This window comes from Tinamus guttatus, unplaced genomic scaffold (assembly GCF_059628265.1).
Source record: "Tinamus guttatus ecotype Peru unplaced genomic scaffold, ASM5962826v1 Tinamus_guttatus_pri_ptg000899l, whole genome shotgun sequence".
NCBI lineage: Eukaryota > Metazoa > Chordata > Aves > Tinamiformes > Tinamidae > Tinamus > Tinamus guttatus.
The window spans coordinates 43,504-61,137 of record NW_028289433.1 but is presented as its reverse complement, the minus strand read 5'-3'; the positions used below and the strand labels follow the sequence as shown (position 1 = coordinate 61,137).

Here is a 17,634-nt window from a genome sequence, read left to right as displayed (position 1 = left end):
TGGAAAGGGGAAGAAGGGAGAGGTTGCAAAGGAGGAAGTCAGAAATATTGTCCGGTAAAGTAAGGATGGTTTGGGGAAAGCCAAATCTCCCTGCTCCTGCTTCAGTGAGAGTAAAAGAATAAAGCAGGAAAATGTGGGCTCATGGCTGAATGGGACTGGCATTCTAGCAAGTGCAGTCCTGCTTGGTTCAGTCAACCTTCACCAACTAGTTGAAGCCTGAGAAATGTCTGAGAGGGGCAACTAGAGAGGTCACTTCTCTCTCCCTGCCCTGGCAAGTGTGGGCCCTGGGCAGAGCTATAGGGTTGCCTGGGGTTGGGGCTTGGTTTGAGGGTTTGGCGTTTGGTAAGACAGGATCAAAGTCCTGTGGGATGAAAGAGCACAAAGTCTGAGCACAGGCTGAGATGAGGGTGAGCCTCAGCTCCATGATGACTGCTGTGGGCTGCTCTTTGGGTAGAAGTGGGATGGAGGACAGTCTGTGGCAGAAGACAGTCTTCCTCCTGGAGGCACCAAAGCAGGCTCGCTGTTCTTCACTTCCTCAGCAGGGTTTCATGCACTGTGCTGCTTAAGATAGAAGTGATAGGCCAGAAAAGAGCAAAGGTGCCCTTTAACACAAATCCTCCTGAGAACTTTATCTAGGAATCTGCTTCCTGTCTTACTTCATTGCCATGGTCAATGTTGTGCACCAACATAGTGCTGCCAAATAAGAAGAATGAAAATGTATTTCATAATGTTAAAAATGGCCCAAAGTTTTAGAAGGGATAATTTTTCTTATTCTATGAGAATGTTCTGACTTATGACTAAAATCTGCTGTAGGGGTTGGATTCAATTTGATCACATAGAGAGGCTGGTGCTGCTGGAGATTCCCTGGGGCAGTTGTGTTCCCCTGTGGTGCTGAAATCAATTTATTCCCCTGCATTGACTAGAAAGGGAATTCCAGACAACTGCATTTGACAGAGGCAACTACATGATGGGGTCTGACACTTATCACTTTGAAAGTCAGCTTTGATTCAGATGATCTGCACATCTGCACTTTCCATGGTTTGAGTATTCCTTCTCCCCCTGGCCTTTATTGTTCAGACACCTCTCAACTCTTCCCTTGCTGCTTTGAGATTCAGGGAGTCTTTCGGGAGACTCTTGTTGTCTCTTAACCAGCTCCTTCACGGTGTGTCTATCCAGCCTTTACTAACTGTTTGTGAAAAGAGGTTCAAGGAAGGTTATTCCTTGTAGGCTGTGGAGCTCCTTGGAGGCAACTTGGGATTCAACCTACTGTTGAGGTTTGGATTTTGTTTCCTATTGACATAGGATCCAGGTTATTTTGTTTTATCATACTTAATATTTTAAAAGTTTGCAGCTAGTTCAGGTGGGAATTGGTGCACATGAGCTGTAACATTCAGCTACTGGAGTGAGAAAAACAGTTTGATTTTAGCCAGAGTGATCCAAGTCCCCAGTGGCTGATGAGAGAAGTGGCAGGGCTGGGGAGCTGAGCAAGAAGGTTCTGCATACAGGTCTCCCCTCAAAAACACTGCTTTTCACACATGTCCAGACTTCACTGGGAGACACTCTAGGAAGTGGAGACCGTGCGTATGGCTGATTCAGAACATGGAACAATAAAGAAAGCTCAAAAAAATATATCTATCTTTCTTTTCCAGGTGCTCATTGTAATCAGTCTAATGTTAAGACACTCCTTTTCAATTAGCTAGAGAAGATTTGAAAATTGAAGAAAATTATGGCAAGAATCATGGCTCCTGAGGGGTTTTGCATTTGACTGACCCCTTGGGAGTAGTTGGTGCTGAGTCCATGAACCTCTGATGCTGAGAGGAGACTGAAGAAACTTCTCCAGAAGTTCAAGTCAGAGGCACATCCCCAAGTTTCTTGGAGGGTTAATGGGTCCCACTGTGGTTCATTACGAAGCAAAGCCTCCCCAGGGGCCGATTAGAGCACAGAGTTGGAAGTCGTGATTGCAGATAGGAAAAGGCAACGTGCAAGTTCCTCTGATGCCAGGTCAACCCTTCATGCATGTTAACAAGCAGAATGACCAAATAGAGGTTCCCAGTCCCTGAGTACGGACATCCTTTCCACCATGCTTTGCCCAAGGCTTTTGGTTGGAGCAGTGTGTGGGTGGGAGTGTTCAAGGCCTAGGGCAGGACACTGATACAGGACACCTTGTGTGCCTGGGGGAAAGCAGGCAACGAGGCCCTATTGCCAGAAGGAAGAAGTTTCTTCTCCTAAGTCTCAATGGCAGACACACCAGCCATGGCCAAGAGGACACAGACCTAGTTCTTGAGGAGGTTTTTGGTTGTGGCACTGCCCTCAGCTGTCTCCTCTTTGGGCTGTCCCACATTTTCCCATGCCTGTGCCTGTTTCCCTGCAGCCTGTAGACACCCAGGCTGCTTCCCCACCTTGTTCTAACCCCAGTATCTCTCCATCTTTTCCCATGTCTCTCTGTTCTTGGTGACTCGTCTTTGAAACAATAAGGCATGGCTTGATCTCAGGTCCCCTCCAGGTCACCTCTTGCACCACAGCACTGCTCTTAAGTGACGTTTCTCTTTTCTTCAAATCAAGTCTGTAGCTTAATAAGCAGTTTGTGGCTCTTTCTCATTCGCAATTTCTTTCCCACTACCCGAACAACATCCATCATTTCTGAAACCACCCTGCAGGCAGTCACAGGCTCCTGCTCTCTTCCCATTAGCTGTAGCACTTCAGCAGACTAAAGAAGGTCATGGTCCTCAGCTTCTCCATGAAGCTCATGTGCTGACCAGGCCTGTAAAAGCAACCTCAACCCAGCAGAAGGGCCTGACTCTGGGGCAGCCAGTTCAGGTATTGACCCATAGGCCAAAAAAAAAAAAAAAAAAAGGAAAATCAGTAGAAGCCTTAACTTCTCTGCACTGAACAAACCCAAACCCTCTCCTCACAGTGGGGCAAGTGGTGCTCCAGCCCCTCCAGCCCCCAGCCACCTTGGACACCTGACACTGAACTCATTTCATGTGATGAGCAGAGTTCTTCTACAGAGGGTCCTAAATGCATGCAGTTTCTAGAGGTACTCTAACGAGTACAGAGTAGGGGGACTCCAGTTCATGCAGTCCAGGACACGGTGGCCTCCAAAGCACGTTTCTGGCTCACATGCAACTCTCTGCCCACAAAGGTCCTTCTCCAAAGAACTGCTGCCCAGACTGACATTCCCCAGCCCACATCCCTAGAAGAGTCGGTCTGTGCCAAGGGCAGGACCTGCTTTTTGTCCCTACTGGAACACCATCACTACAAAATAGACCACACTATCCTCTGTCACCAACCTGATCTCCCAAGGCGTCTTGTAGTTTTAATGAGCATCAGGATGGACCATATTGGGCTGGGTGGCTGTGCTCCTTAAACACCTGCTGGCTTTCCTAAGCTCCACCGCTCTTCACATTGTCAGTTTCTCCCATGGAGAGGGAGCCTATGCAAGCTCTCACCCAGACCTTGATCCATCCCATGCAAGAGCTCCTTCCATCCGAGCTGTCTCTTCACATCAAGGACATCCACCCCATCCTGCTCTTCTCCACTAACCTTTCTTCCTGCAGAGCTTGTCCTCTGCCATCACAGCCCTCTAGTCGTGTGAGTGGTCTCAAAGCATCTCAATTATTCCAACCATGTTTCCATGCAGTGACAGCTTGTGCCTCTCCATCTGCCCTCCTCTGTGCCCCAGCCCGTATGCACTTGTGTATGATATTGGGGTGGAGAGCCTCAGCTGTGGCACAAAGATGAGATCTGCAATGGAGAAACCTGTTACCAAGAGCCAAGGACACCGTGTGTGCAATGGCCCCATTTGATAGCAGTGACTCGCTTGTGTAGAGAGCACTTGTCAGGGTTATGCTGAAAGGAGGTTCCCACCAAGAGAGAAAAGTCTGGAATGCCCAAGGCCAGGGAGAAACAGGAGAGGGATTTGCCTCCTAGGGGTAATTAAAGGCAACTTGGGCCTGTGACAGAGGGGAACCCCTCTCCAGGAAGGACAAGGTGCCACTGAAGAAGTCCCTGGACCTGGGCAGGCTGTGATTTACCACACGGAGGTCATTGTTAGACCATTTCCCTCAAGTAAGGGTGTGAAGAGTTTCTGGAGAAGGAGAGCTACAAGATTTTAAGGATGAGTCTACTAGAGCAGAGAGCTCTTTCCACCATTGCATGACAGGAGCAAGGACAATGTTAGTGATGCTCACAGGGTCTCTGGATGGCAGTCCAGGACCTTCTTCACTGGTGCATTGTCCTTCCTGGAGATCAGTTCAGCTCTGTTCCAGGCACCAAGGTGCTGCAGAGGGAGCTCAGGCAGCAAAACCCTCTCCTGCCAAGGCTGGACAACCCAGCTCTGTTTCCCCCTGGCTTTGGGCTCTGCAGGCTTTGCTCTCTTAGTGGGACCCTCCTGACACCATCACATTGCCATCTGCTCTCCATGACAGCATGCCCGTGCTCTGAAGTACAGGCACCAGAAATGCTGTGTCCTTGGCCCTTGGTAGAACAAGTTTCACCATCACCAACCTGTTCTCTGTGCCACAGCTGAGGCTCTTCCATGAAACATGCACAAGTGCATAAAGCTTGGGGCAGAGAGAGGAGCAGATGGGGGTGCCCATCTGACTGAGAAATATTGCTGAGGTGTTCTGGAATATCACACATGATTCTACATCTCATACAGTAGCAGGTATGAGATCTTCAGGAGTGAGCGGAGGAAGATGAGCAAAGGGGCTGCCCTTAGTGTGAAGGGGCATCTCAGCTGTGTGGAGCTCTTTGAACATGAGGGCTAGGGCCTGAGTTCAAGCTTGTAGGTGACAAGGGTGAGGCCACAATGGGAGTGACCAAGCACCCAGGCAGGATGAGAAGGTGGGTACAGTCCCCTTTAAGCAATGTGAGCAAGTGTGTGGCTGAAAGGGCACCCCACGTGCACACAGCCTACCAGCACTGGCTGCAAAGCTGTGGGAATAGTTGTTCTTGGGGACTGGCTGGCTCCTGCAATGACCTCCCAGGAGCTGCGAGAGGGCCGAGGAGGGAGCAGTGCCCTGGTCTCCGCCACATGTCAGCACCTTCACCTCGCAAACCACAGGAGGACTCACGTCCTTCCTCCCCGCACTCCTCCCAGCGGACAACTCCTCCCAAACAGGCTGAGGGAGGCTGAGGCCTCCTTGTCCACCCAGAGGACATGTCCCAGATGGGCTCCCATCAACACTGCCAGCTGCTTGTTCCCAAGTGCCTGTCCCAGGAACCATTCTCTGGAGGGGAGTGTTCACTTGTGACAGTCACAGGCAGTGCAGGGCCAAGAGGATGGTGCCAGGCCTGTTCTTCCAGCATTGCCTTGGACAAGCGGCTTGTGAGGAGCAGGAATGGCCTGGCCCATGGGTGTCCCGGCAGCTAGCTATACGGAGCAACATGAGGACGTGATTGGGTTCAGCACCAAGATGGGGGCAGGGCTGGCCATCACTGGTGCTGGTGGGTCCAGGCTGGGAGAGGTCCTGGCAGGTTCCCTTCTCCAAAGGGGAACACGGGGGCTTCCATGTGTGCCCATCCCTGCACCCGCACACGGCTCCCTGGCTCCACTGTGCAGACAGCACCCAGGGCAGGGTGCTCAGCCCTGGGGAAATGTCCCTCTGACATGGTCCCCATGACAGCCCGCACTGCCCTGTCCCCCCACAAACCCTGCTGGGCCCCAGCCTTGTACCACGTTGGGGTTGGTGCAGAACCGTCCTTGGCCTCTGAGCTGGGAGGGAGGCTGGGCAGGGCCGGCTGGTCCTCTGGCTACAGGCACCGAGGCCGGCAGGAAGGAGCTGCCCAGGCAGCCAAACACTGACACTGAAGGTGACCTCAGTGACTCTGCAGGCTCCCTTCCCTGGGCCTCCTGGGTCCCCACTGCCTCTTGTGGGACTGCAGAGCTCTCCCTAGCCTGCACATTCATTGCTTTTGCCCTTTCCATTTGGGTGGCTCCCCTTGAGTTCCTGAAGCTCCATTCACTCCCAGGAACACAGTGCCCTTGAGGATGCCCTGTGCTCTCCTGGAAGCACCATATCCATCTCCAGCCCTGTCATATGACAGATACGGCTTGACCATTCACCACCTGCAGGAGCTCTGAGCACCCACAGCTGGAAACTGAATCCAACCCACATTACCTAACACACCATTGCCAGGGGGCCCTGGAGAGTCGCAGAAGAGCAACAGACTCTGTGAAGGTTAAAGTCCTTGAGCACATTATGGACTCCAGCTTTGGAAGGAGAGGCCAACCTTTAAGCACCGTCCTGAGGAAATCCATTTTTATTTGAGTGAAGCCACGACTGACACAGAGACACAAGGACAGACATATTTACAGCATATATGGCAATTAGACTGAGTGGGTTCACCCCTCTGGCAAAGTAGCATGAATTAAAAACCTTATGTTAAAAAAATATATATATGTAAACATAGAGAGAATTCCCAAAGCACAGAATTCTCTGAAACGCATTAGAAACCCCTTGTTAGGAAGGATGGGGAGCTTATTTCTAGCACCAACTGTACTAATTGCTTCAATGCATTCTTGAGACTCTTGTAGCTCTTGCTATAGATGAGGGGGTTGATCGTTGGAGGCACCACTGAGTACAGAACAGAGAGCACCAGATCCAGAGCTGGGGAGGAGATGGAGGGGGGCTTCAGGTAGGCAAAAACTGTGGTGCTGATCAAGAGGGAAACCAGGTGCGGGAGACACATGGAAAAGGTTTTCTGCCAGCCCTGCTCAGAGGGGATCCTCACCACAGCAGTGAAGATCTGCACATAGGGCACAACAATGAAAATGAAACACCCAAAGCCCAAAGAGACAGTAACCCCAATGAGCCCAATTTCCCTGAGGTAGGAGACTGAGCAGCAGGGCTTGAGCATCTGAGGGATCTCACAGAAGAACTGCTCCACCACATTGCCTTGGCAGAGTGGCAGGGAAAATGTGTTCCCAGTGTGCAGGAGAGCATTGAGAAAGCCACTGGCCCAGGCAGCTGCTGCCATTTTGACACAAGCTCTGCTGCCCAGGAGGGTCCTGTAGTGCAGGGATCTGCAGATGGCAACGTAGCGGTCATAGGCCACAACTGTGAGGAGAGAAAACGCTGCTGAAAACAAAAATGCTACCAGGAAAACCTGGGCGGCACATCCTGAGTAGGAAATAGCTCTGCTGTTCCACACACAATTGGCCATGGATTTGGGGAGAGAAATCCTTTCCGTTTCTCAAGGAAACACCCATATTTCCTCTCTCTCCCTTATTTCACCTCTCTTTTCTGCAACTCTGCTCTGCCCTGGTTGAATGTGCCATGTGCAGCAGGGACCCCTGCCCATGGCTCCAAAGCAGTTTTTTCTGCTGTGCTGCAGGTGTAAATGAATGTGTCAAATGACTCTTTCAGGAAATGCCTGCCCTGCCTTTCCTTTTGAAAAATGCCCTCTGAAATGTGCTCACAGTTAGACCCGTGAGCAGACCTGAGCCATGTAGCACCTTCCCAGAAGGAGAAGGAGCCTGTCCTGGTAGAGGATGATCTTCCCACACAGAACTTCCCCCCTCGATCCTGTGGGGAGCTTGGCGTCCTGCTGGGCAGGGCGGGGGCTGTCTCTGGGGTCAGGAGCTCTATAAGTTGCATTTAAATAAAGGTCTTTGGTTTCACATCACTGAAGTCTGTGAATCCTTCATAGGCTGCAAATTTCCCATTGCCCATCTTTTCCTTGCTGCCTCCCATGCAATTAGCATGTCCTTCCAAGAAAAACCTGCTGCTCTGTGCTCTCCACAAGGTATTTGTGCACAGCATGAAGATCTCTCCTGGCCTTCTCTGGTCTAGGCTGAACAAACCCCCCTCTTCCAACTTCTCCTTACCTGCCCCATGCTCCAGCCCCTGACCAACTTGTTGTCCTTGTGCTGAACTCCCTCCCATTTGTTCGTCTCCTTGCAGAACTGGAGAGCCCAAGTGGGATCTGGTATAGAGGCATGGTGTCCACTGTGACAAAAAGAGTGATAGAACACGCATGTGGCCCTGCTGGCTGTGCTCTCCAAAATACAGATCCATGAGGGTGGCGAAACTATGGCACAGGGACCCAAAGGGCCTCCCCTTGCTGACCACTAAGGCACTGAGATGAGATGTGGGTGCCCTTGGCCACCACCAGGACATACCCCTGGGAGTCCCTATGGCAACGGCCAGGGCTTTGTGATGAGGGTGGCATCATGTCCCCAAGGCCATTGTGATGGGGCAGTGCCCATGGCAACCAAGGCTGTGTTGGGCCAGAGCACCACCCTCAGGGTTGCACTCTGAGGAGAGCAGCTCCAGCAGAAGGAGCAGCTCGTGTTGGTCCCCAGAGCAGCAAGTCCCCAGGTGCAGCGAGTGCCCTGGAGATGGAGAAGGAGAGGCAGGCGAACGCCTGCTCCCAGCCCAGCAATGGGCGTCCTGCCAGGCGCAAGAGCACAAGGAAGGTGAGTGCTGGGGCTGGAGGGGGAGGCTGACAGCAGGGATGGAAGCTGCATGGAGAGCACAAGCATGGGGGTTCAAGCCAGCCAGGTGTGACCTTCTCTGTCCAGGGCCTGCTTCTTGCTGGCTGTGGGGATTTTCTCGAACACAAAGCATGACCGGGATGCTCCAAGGCCCATATGGATCCTGGGAGCCCTGTGCAGAGAGTCAGAGATCCTCTTTGGACCACGTGTAGCTGGGCTGTGCTCGACCATGAGCTTCCCTATGACATGGGGCTGGGGCTTCCCGTGCCTCAGGGGCTACTTGTAGCAACACAACCCTCTCCATCATGTGCCTCCTTCTCCCTGCAGGTGGGCAAGCAGGAGCCGCACGCAGCGAGGCGATGCAGGCGGATGCCAACTTCGTCCCCACAAAAGGACAGGCGGCCTTTGCTGTCTGACCCCCAGGGTTTTGAAGATGCTGATCAGGCCATCACAAAGGTACAGAGCTGAGCAGTGAGGCTGGCAAAGGCCCTGCCTGACCGCTGCCCTTCTCAAGATGACTCCTGTGATGCTCAGGGAGACCCTGCCCAGGAGGGCTGGGCTAAGAGCGGAGGTGCCACATCTGCCTCCCAAACCACCGCGCACTGCCAGGGCAGCCAGCCAGGCACGTGGAGGCCTGGAGGCTCCTGCACACAAAATGTCAGGATCTACAGGGAGAAAGAAGCTGCCTGCTCCAGAAAAGCCTTGCAGAGCTTCTGCCAGGTGCAGGACCAATGCCATCGATACGGAAGATCTGGCCAGGAGACTGGTGGACTGGTGATGGAGGGACTAGAGACAGTGGCAATAACTTGCAGGGAAGCTGCTGCCAGGGAACCCTTGGGGGCTGCTGGGGGTGCTGTGATGTCTCTGGAGTGCGGGAAGAGACTGGAAGAGTCCATGTCTCTTGATTTGCCTGCCCTTCAAAAAGCCAAGCGAGGTGCTGGTGCTCCCCACCGGGCAATTCCAGAGCATGGCCACTGCTTGCCTGAGGCCAGACCTGGGCCTTGTGTGCTGGGAAAAACAAGGATGGTGCCAGAAGTGTGGTGCTTAGCCCAGTGTGTCCTTGATGCAGAGGCAGGTGTAGGCTGAGGACCCTCTGTTTAGGTGTGCAGGTAGTGGCGTGCTGCAGTGCTCTGCTCCAGAGCCCAGCCTGCCACCCCAGGGTCCTGCTGGGAGAGCAGAGGGAGGACTGTTGGTTTGCCTGTTCTCTCCTTGGAGCATCCTGGTGTGACCCAGGGGTTCTCACAGTTTGATGGTTTCTGTCAGCTGATGTTCAGGCTTGCAGTTTCTGATCGTCTTGATGATTACCTGAGTCTTTGGGATTTGAGTCACTCTAATGGAATAAGTTATCTTCTCAGTCCTTTTAAGGCTTTCTGTTGAAGCTGGACCCTCATTACATCTTCCCATCGCAGACCCTAATCTGTTGTGATCCCTCATACAAACTGGTAGTTAAACAAAGCAGTCAGAACCATTTCTGCACTTTGTGGATATGCAGACACTTGCAGACAGGGAGATGTCCCCTCACAAGAATCAGGCCTCTCAGGGTGATGGATGCTCTGCGATACCTGTTCTTGGTCAGTGGTGGAGGCGGCAGTTTGAAATCCACAGGTCCCTTTGGAAAGAGTCTCCGAATAGCGGATTCCTTGAGCCTGCTTTTAGGGAGCCATCTGGAGGTAGGGATCCAACACCCTGCTGAAGACACTTCCCAGTAGAGGTGTTGTCTTTAGGCCTTTTCCAGTGAAATTTACATTATCTCTGAGGATAGGAGGATATCTGAGAACCTCTCCGGGTCCTTGTGCCATATTTTGCCCACGATCCTGGATTTGTATTTGCAAGAACACAACCAGGAGGGCCACTGACACATTCTACCTCTGTTTTTGTCACAGTGGGGACCATTGCCTGTACACCAGACACCTTTTGGTCTCTCCAGTTCTGCACAGGCACTAACAAGTGAGAGGGAGACCAGCACAGGGACAAGAAGATGGTCAGGGGCTGGAGTGTGCGGCAGAAAAGGAGATGCTGGGAGAGCAGGGTTTGTTCAGCGTAGACCAGAGAAGTCCAAGGGGGATCTTCATGCTGTGCACAACTCCCTTGTGGAGGGCACAGAGCAGTTGGATTTTCTTGGAGCGTCACACAAATGGCATGTGAGGCAATAGTGAGAGAAAAAGAAATGAACAATGGGAAATGCTTCTTAGATGTTAAGAACCAATCTTTTTGTCTATGAGCATGGCCAAACTCTGGCACGGGATCCAGAGAGATTCTCAGTTCTCCATCCTCGGAGATAACCCAAAGTTCACTGGAAAAGGCCCGAAGGATCTGCCTGCTGGGACCTGCCTTCAGCAGGGCACTGGATCCCCTGCTGCAATCTCAAGGAATCTACTCTTCTGAGAAAGGCTCTACAGGCTCTTTGCTTTTAAAAGCCCTCAGGAAGGTTTCTTGGTCTGTGTCGAGAAAAGAGCAAACATGTCCTTAACACGTCTTCCCTCCAGAGGGCTTGAAATGGGACATTGGTTCCTACTAGGCTCCAAAACCATGGGTCAGGACAGATAGAAAATCTGAGAAAGTTTCTCCAAATCCTGTGAATTTTGCCCAGCTTTCTTTCATCTGACCCTGAGGAAAGCCATTTCTCTTTTGCACCTTACTTATGCTTTGGGGTTTTCCATTACACCTCCAAGTAGTGTTTCTGCCCTGGCTATAGTTCTTGGCACCTGCCTGTCTTTGGGATCTGTAGAGCCCTGGCACCCTGCATCTCCCACACTTTGACCCTGGGTGTCTCAGGACAGGCCCACACACGGCATCCCTCTGTCCAGGCTCCTGTATGGAGCCTGTAAGGCACTGCCGTACCTCAGGAGCTGAATTTCGGCTTGTTCACAAGTCAGTGAGATGACCATCTCCCCACTCTCCTACTGCTGAAGCTTCCAACAACCAACATTCCTCTTCCTGTAGTTTTTTCACAGTCCTGGAGCAAATCTTGCAGAAGGGGGATGGCATCCCTCTTGAAGCTTCCAGATATGTGGCATTCCAGACACTGAAAAGCAAAGCACGCCTTTCCTCCTTTCTTTGGGTTGCCTATTCAGCCTCTAGCATCCTGTCTTTGGCACAGGAAGGCCCATTTTGGACCCCGGGGTCTCTACCCATTCTCTCTCCTGTCCCCTCTGTGTCTGCTCAGTCTGCTCGATGCACTAGGGTCATGGGAAGTATTGGTTTAGGGAGCTCCCCTGAAGCCATGAGAAGCTGCAGAGTTGAAGGCCTGATGGAGGAAGTCTGGGACGTGGCTGTTTCCCCTGCCCACTCCTGCTCCCATCTTAAGGGTCCAGGAGGGTCCAGTGCTTTTGGTGTTGGTGGGTTGGGTTTCCTTTGACATCCCCAAGCCCTTCTTCGGGTTGCTCTGAGCAGCCAGGAAAATCCTTCTTCTCTAGGGTCTTGCATCAGGGCCTTTTCCCTGCTTTTGTAGAGAAGCTGAGGCAGGTCTGGGATCTCCAAAAGCAGCATGGCCCACATCATGACCCAGGACACCCAGGAGCTGTGTGGCTCTCCCATTCCCACATGTCCTGCTTAAACTGACAGTTTCTAACACCATCTTTAAAGGCCGTTGTAAAACCGCAGGATTGTGACTCCCTCTGTTACTCTTTGTTCACTCCAGGACCCAGCTGCTGGTTTGCACTTCAGGGGTTTAAAGGTTGCTCTGTCTTTCAGGAAGGCTGTCTCTTGTAGCAAGGGAACCTCATTGTTGAGGTGTGCTGGGCTTAGCCTAAACTCGAAGAGCACAATTATTATTTATGAAATCATTTCATGCTTTATTTCTGTTTCTTTGCAATTAAGAAAAACCCTGTGTTTGTTTGCAGCTAGTTCTCCAAGGAAAGCAGTTGGGAGTTGCAACAAATGAGCTCTAACTTTCAGTTGCTGATTTCAGCAGAACAGAGAAGCTTCTAACAAGAGTGATGGAAGTCCCAGGTGGCTGATGTGAGAAATGGCAGGTTGGGGAGGGGAGGAAGAGTGTCCATACAGTGCTTGAGGTCTGGGACATCGGTCCTTCTAGATGTCCAGACTTCAATGGGAGACATTCTGGATTGATTCCAATTCCAGAATATTGCTCTCAATTACTTGGAAAGCTGAATATTAATAGTAAGAATAAAAGCCTTTAAAATCAGAAATACTTGTATGTTATTAATGTCTCCACCTTTCAGCTATGCTCCCCAAACCTCTCCAATTAGTCATGCAAGACTTGACGAAAATGGCAGGGAGGGACATGGTTTGTGAGAGCTTTTTGCATTTTAATAAGCTCCATGGTGTATTTCATGCTGAATCCATGAACCTCAGTTACTGAGAGGAGAATTCAAAGTCAAGATCAACCCACAACACTTTGTTGAGTTTTAATGGGTCCCACTGATAGTTGTTAGCAGTGAAGTGTCTCCAGGGGCTGATTAGAGCAGAAAATTGTCATCACTGATAACAGGTAGGCAAAGGAAACGCGCAGGTGGCTCTGACGCCACATTAACCCTTGAGGTATTTTATCAGGCAAAATGTCCAAGCTCGGCCACTGAGCTTCTGGGAAAGGAGATCCTTTCTCCCACATGTTTTCCAGGTCCTCTTGGGGACAGTGTGTGGGTGGGGGTGTGCAGTGCTCAGTTCAGGACAATGATATGACACCTTTCGGGGTGTCAGCAAGAGGGACACTGAGGCCCAGTGTCTCCTGACAGGCCTTGGTGGCAGAGACAACAGCCATAGCCAAGAAGATGCTGAACTTATCTGGTGTCTTTGAGCCTTGGCAGTGCCTTTGTCTGTCTCCAGCAGAGCCTGTCCTGTGCTGTCTCATGCCTGCAGCCGTGTCCATGCAGCCTGTAGACACCCACCCTGCTTCCCCACTTTGCTCCCACATGGGATCTCCTTCCCTTCGCTGTTGTCTCTGCATCCCCACTGGCTGTTCCTTCCCAAAGCCATGGGATGATCCTTGACTCCTCCTGGGTGTCCTGTTGCACCACACCATCAGCCTTCAGGTGTCATTTCTTCATCCTTATGTCCAGTCTGAAATTCTCTAAACCGGGGATTTTTCGGGTTGTTTTGGCTATTCATACTGCCTCCCACTACCAAGTAAAGCTCCTGGCAGTACCACAGTGTGGGGAAGAATATAACCTTGTCTGTCAGGACAGATAGAAACTTGAGGAACTGAGGACAGGGCTGAGGGGAAGGGCCTTGGTGCTACGAGGGATGCCATATGAGGCAGTGGTGCATGGTCATGTGAATAATGCCAGATGCCTGTGGGGCTGCATTAGTAGTAGCATGGCTAACCAGAGGAGGGGAGCTGTTATCTGTCTCCAAAGGAGACTTTTCCTGAAGGCAGTGGTGGCACTCAACTTTGGAGGAGCATGTATGAAACCCAGGTGTCCTAGGTGGTTGCCAACTAATTCAAAGGGCCTGATTTTCCTATTGGTTCCCTCTTAAATATGCTAGGAATGTGGTGGTTTTGCTGGACACCTCAGGCATCTGACATGGCCGAGTAGACCTGTTTTCCTTGCATGAAATCAAGTGTCTGCACAGAATCATGCAAGCTCTTTGCAATGGACAAGGATCTCCTCATTGCTCTGTCAGAACAAGTGGACATTTGCACCTGTCTTGGACCAGCTCTGTCCAACGTGGACTGCCTCCCCCTTGGAAAAAGTCCAAAGGGGCGAGTGTGTGTGCGCAGCTGATTCACTTCTCCCAGTGACTGCAGTGGGAGCTCAGAAAACCAGCTCCCATACAGGCAGCCGTTTTGTGCACCCCAGCAGCTGGACAAAGGGAATCCTCCTCTGAGTTTGTGGAGTGCACAAGAGCAAACTGAATCCTCCCGCGCTCCTGGAGCTTCTCAATGGGCATTAGCTGTACTGCTGAACTGCTCTAAATCACCTCCTGACGCATGAGGGTGTTAACTCCCTTCTTGCCCCTGTGCAAGTGTTCTGAGTTCTTATGGGATGGAAGCAGAGGCTTCAACAGCAGGACATGTCCACTCTCCTAGACAACCACCCTGTGATGAGGCCAGCTGCATGCTGGATTCGTTCCACGGACTCTCTCTCTTTACATCAGTGGACCTTGCCAGGGATGACCTTGCTGCCTTGCAGGAACTGTCAGCCCTGGAGCCCCAGAAATGCCTGGAGGCTGCACAGGGGACAGAAAACGTCCCATCTGCAGCTGGGTCCCTGCTCCTGAGCTGGGCCTGGCTCCTGGGACTGCGGGAGCCCATGGCAACCTGGCAGGCGCTGCAGAGAGACAGCTCTGCCTAGGAGCAGCTCCTCATAAAGGAGCACCAAGACTCAGGGCACTGCCCACAGGCACCAGGCTGGAATGAGTCACTCATAAGTGAAAGACAGTTGGGAATGGGAGGACGGCTGAGCTCACTGCAGGCAGAAACCTCCCCAGCCCTTAACACGGTAAGTCTCTGGCTGCAGGGCTACACTGCTGCGGTTCCTGGAGGGATCTTCTGAACCTGGTGCCTTCAGCAGCTGGTTGGATTTGTCAGGGTGGCTCTCCCAGGTTCTCCTGTTTGGAGCTGGTTGTGCTTTAGAGCAGGGACTCCCAGCCACACATTCAGAGGGGTCACGGCTGCCTTCACCCACCCCTCAGCCTGCAGACACAGCCAACATCCCCTCCCCGGCCTCAGCAAGGTTTGTCTCACCTGCTCTTTTGCACCTGCAAACACGGAGGTGCCCTGAGCAGGGTCCTGCTCCTGGTAGGTGTCTACAGGGCAGAGCTGAGCACCCAGCAGGTGCAATGGGGTCTATGAACATGGACAGGGCAGAGACGTGGAGGCAGAGAAGCAGCTCCTGCAGGGATGGCTCCAGGCAATGGAATCATGGTGAGAGGGTGAGAGGAAAGTGCTTCCTGCAGCGCCCCTTCCCACCAGCACAGCCCTCTGCACTCCAGGCCATGGGGGCCAGGGCAGGAGTTGTCCCAGAGCAGCCAGATGTCCAGGAGAGGAGACATATGTGAGTGCCCCTCTGTCCCTGCCAGGCCCTGCCTCCCTTGGCACAGCTATCATGGTGTTACTCCATGATCCCACCTGCCCACGCTGCCCTTCTCCTTCCCTTGGACTCTGTGGGCAGGGGGTTTCTGATGCAGGTCAGACACTGGCCCTGTGGGTCCTGCCATGCAGAGGGGTCCTGGACTGTGAGGTGTCCAAGTGCCCTCTAAGCTGTGGGGCTCAGGGCAGTGCAGTTGGAGGAGCTTGGAATGAGCCACCTCTCTCATCAGGACACCCTATCCTCAGGACGTCCTGCCATCTCCCTGGGTGCCTGTCTGGGCTGCAATCTGCCCTCCGGAAGAGCTCAGCCCCCCGTTACAGCAGGTGCTGTCTGGGTGCCCCAGGGAGAAGCCTCCTGGAATCTGAGGTCATAGAATCGCTGCAGGGAGGTGGATGTGGGCAGCTGGCAGGAGCCCAAGATGTTGCTGGCTCCAAGGGAAGGGCGTAAACCTGCCTGACATCCCCTCCAAAAGAGTGCTGGTGGATATGATGTAAAGGAATCCTCTGCTCTCCATGGGGTCATTTAATTGAGGGGTAACATGAGTGCAAGCATCCTACAGCTTCAAGGTGAGAGCACAGGGCAATTGGGACCAAGGCAGATGGAGAGGCCAGCTCTGCTTCCCCAGCATCAAGGCCAAGAGCTGAAGCCATAGAGTTCAAGGATGGTCCTCCTAAAATGAGGGGGGAGGCAATTACTGTGTGTTTGGGCAAGGATATGAGCAAGTTTTGCTCAGAGAAGTTTTCTCTAACTTGTCCATGTCTTTTCTTCCTCAGATATTGCCCCTATGCTGCAAAGGAACAAATGTCCAACGGCAGCTCCCTCAGTGAGTTCCTCCTCCTGCCATTCTCAGACACGCGGGAGCTGCAGCTCTTGCACTTCTCGCTCTTCCTGGCCATCTACCTGGCTGCCCTCCTGGCCAACGGCCTCATCATCACAGCCGTAGCCTGCGACCACCGCCTCCACACCCCCATGTACTTCCTCCTCCTCAACCTCTCTCTCCTCGATGTTGGCTCCATCTCCAGCACTGTCCCCAAATCCATGGCCAATTGCTTTTGGGACACCAGGGCCATTTCCTACTGGGGATGTGCTGCACAGGTCTTAACTTTTACCTTTTTCATTTCAGCAGAGTATTCTCTCCTCACAGTCATGGCCTATGATCGCTATGTTGCCATCTGCAGACCCCTGCACTATGGGACCCTCCTGGGCAGCAGAGCTTGTGTTAAAATGGCAGCAGCTGCCTGGGCCACTACTTGGCTCTATGCTCTCCTGCACACTGGCAACACATTTTCCATTCCACTGTGCCAAGGCAATGTGGTGGAGCAGTTCTTCTGTGAAATCCCCCAGCTCCTCAAGCTCTCCTGCTCAGACTTCTACCTCAGGGAAGCTGGTGTTATTGTGGTTAGCGTTTGTTTAGCCTTTGGGTGTTTCATTTTCATTGTGGTGTCCTACGTGCAGATCTTCAGAGCTGTATTGAGGATCCCCTCTGAGCAGGGCCGGCACAAAGCCTTTTCCATGTGCCTCCCACACCTGGCCGTGGTGTCTCTGTTTGTCATTACTGTATTGTTTGCCTACCTGAAGCCCCCCTCCATCTCCTCCCCAACTCTAGATCTGACACTGGCCGTTCTATATTCGATATTGCCTCCAACAATGAACCCTGTCATCTATAGCATGAGGAACAAGGAGCTCAAGGAGGCACTGCAGAAAATTGTTCAGTCTGTACAATATCCCAACCAGTAACTTTTCCATGTGTATCCACTTATCATTCCCATATACTTGGCATACAGGCTAGGTCCTTCCTTCCTTCCTTCCTTCCTTCCTTCCTTCCTTCCTTCCTTCCTTCCTTCCTTCCTTCCTTCCTTCCTTCCTTCCTTCCTTCCTTCCTTCCTTCCTTCCTTCCTTCCTTCCTTCCTTCCTTCCTTCCTTCCTTCTTTCCTTCCTTCCTTCCTTCCTTCCTTCCTTCCTTCCTTCCTTCCTTCCTTCCTTCCTTCCTTCCTTCCTCCCTCCCTCCCTCCCTCCCTCCCTTTTCTCTCTTACACTCTTGATAAAATAAATAATATCAAAAATTCAGTTCATGCCATTTCTCTTCAGGTATCTCTCTTCCGATTCTGATCCAGAGACCATGTTGATGCAGGAAGCCAGGTTTCCCCCTACATCAGCAGGGAGGGGGGATCCTCAGAGCCTGCCCACCTGAAGTTTCTC

The 17,634-nt window shown here is 52.2% G+C and overlaps 1 protein-coding gene across 1 annotated transcript; it reads left to right on the top strand.

The window, feature by feature from the left end:
- The first annotated feature begins 16,236 nt into the window (after window positions 1-16,236).
- LOC148591250 (olfactory receptor 14C36-like) lies at window positions 16,237-17,172 on the top strand. The gene has a single exon (XM_088537924.1). The coding sequence runs from the start codon at window positions 16,237-16,239 to the stop codon at window positions 17,170-17,172; it is 936 nt and encodes a 311-aa protein (XP_088394050.1).
- Window positions 17,173-17,634: the final 462 nt, after the last annotated feature.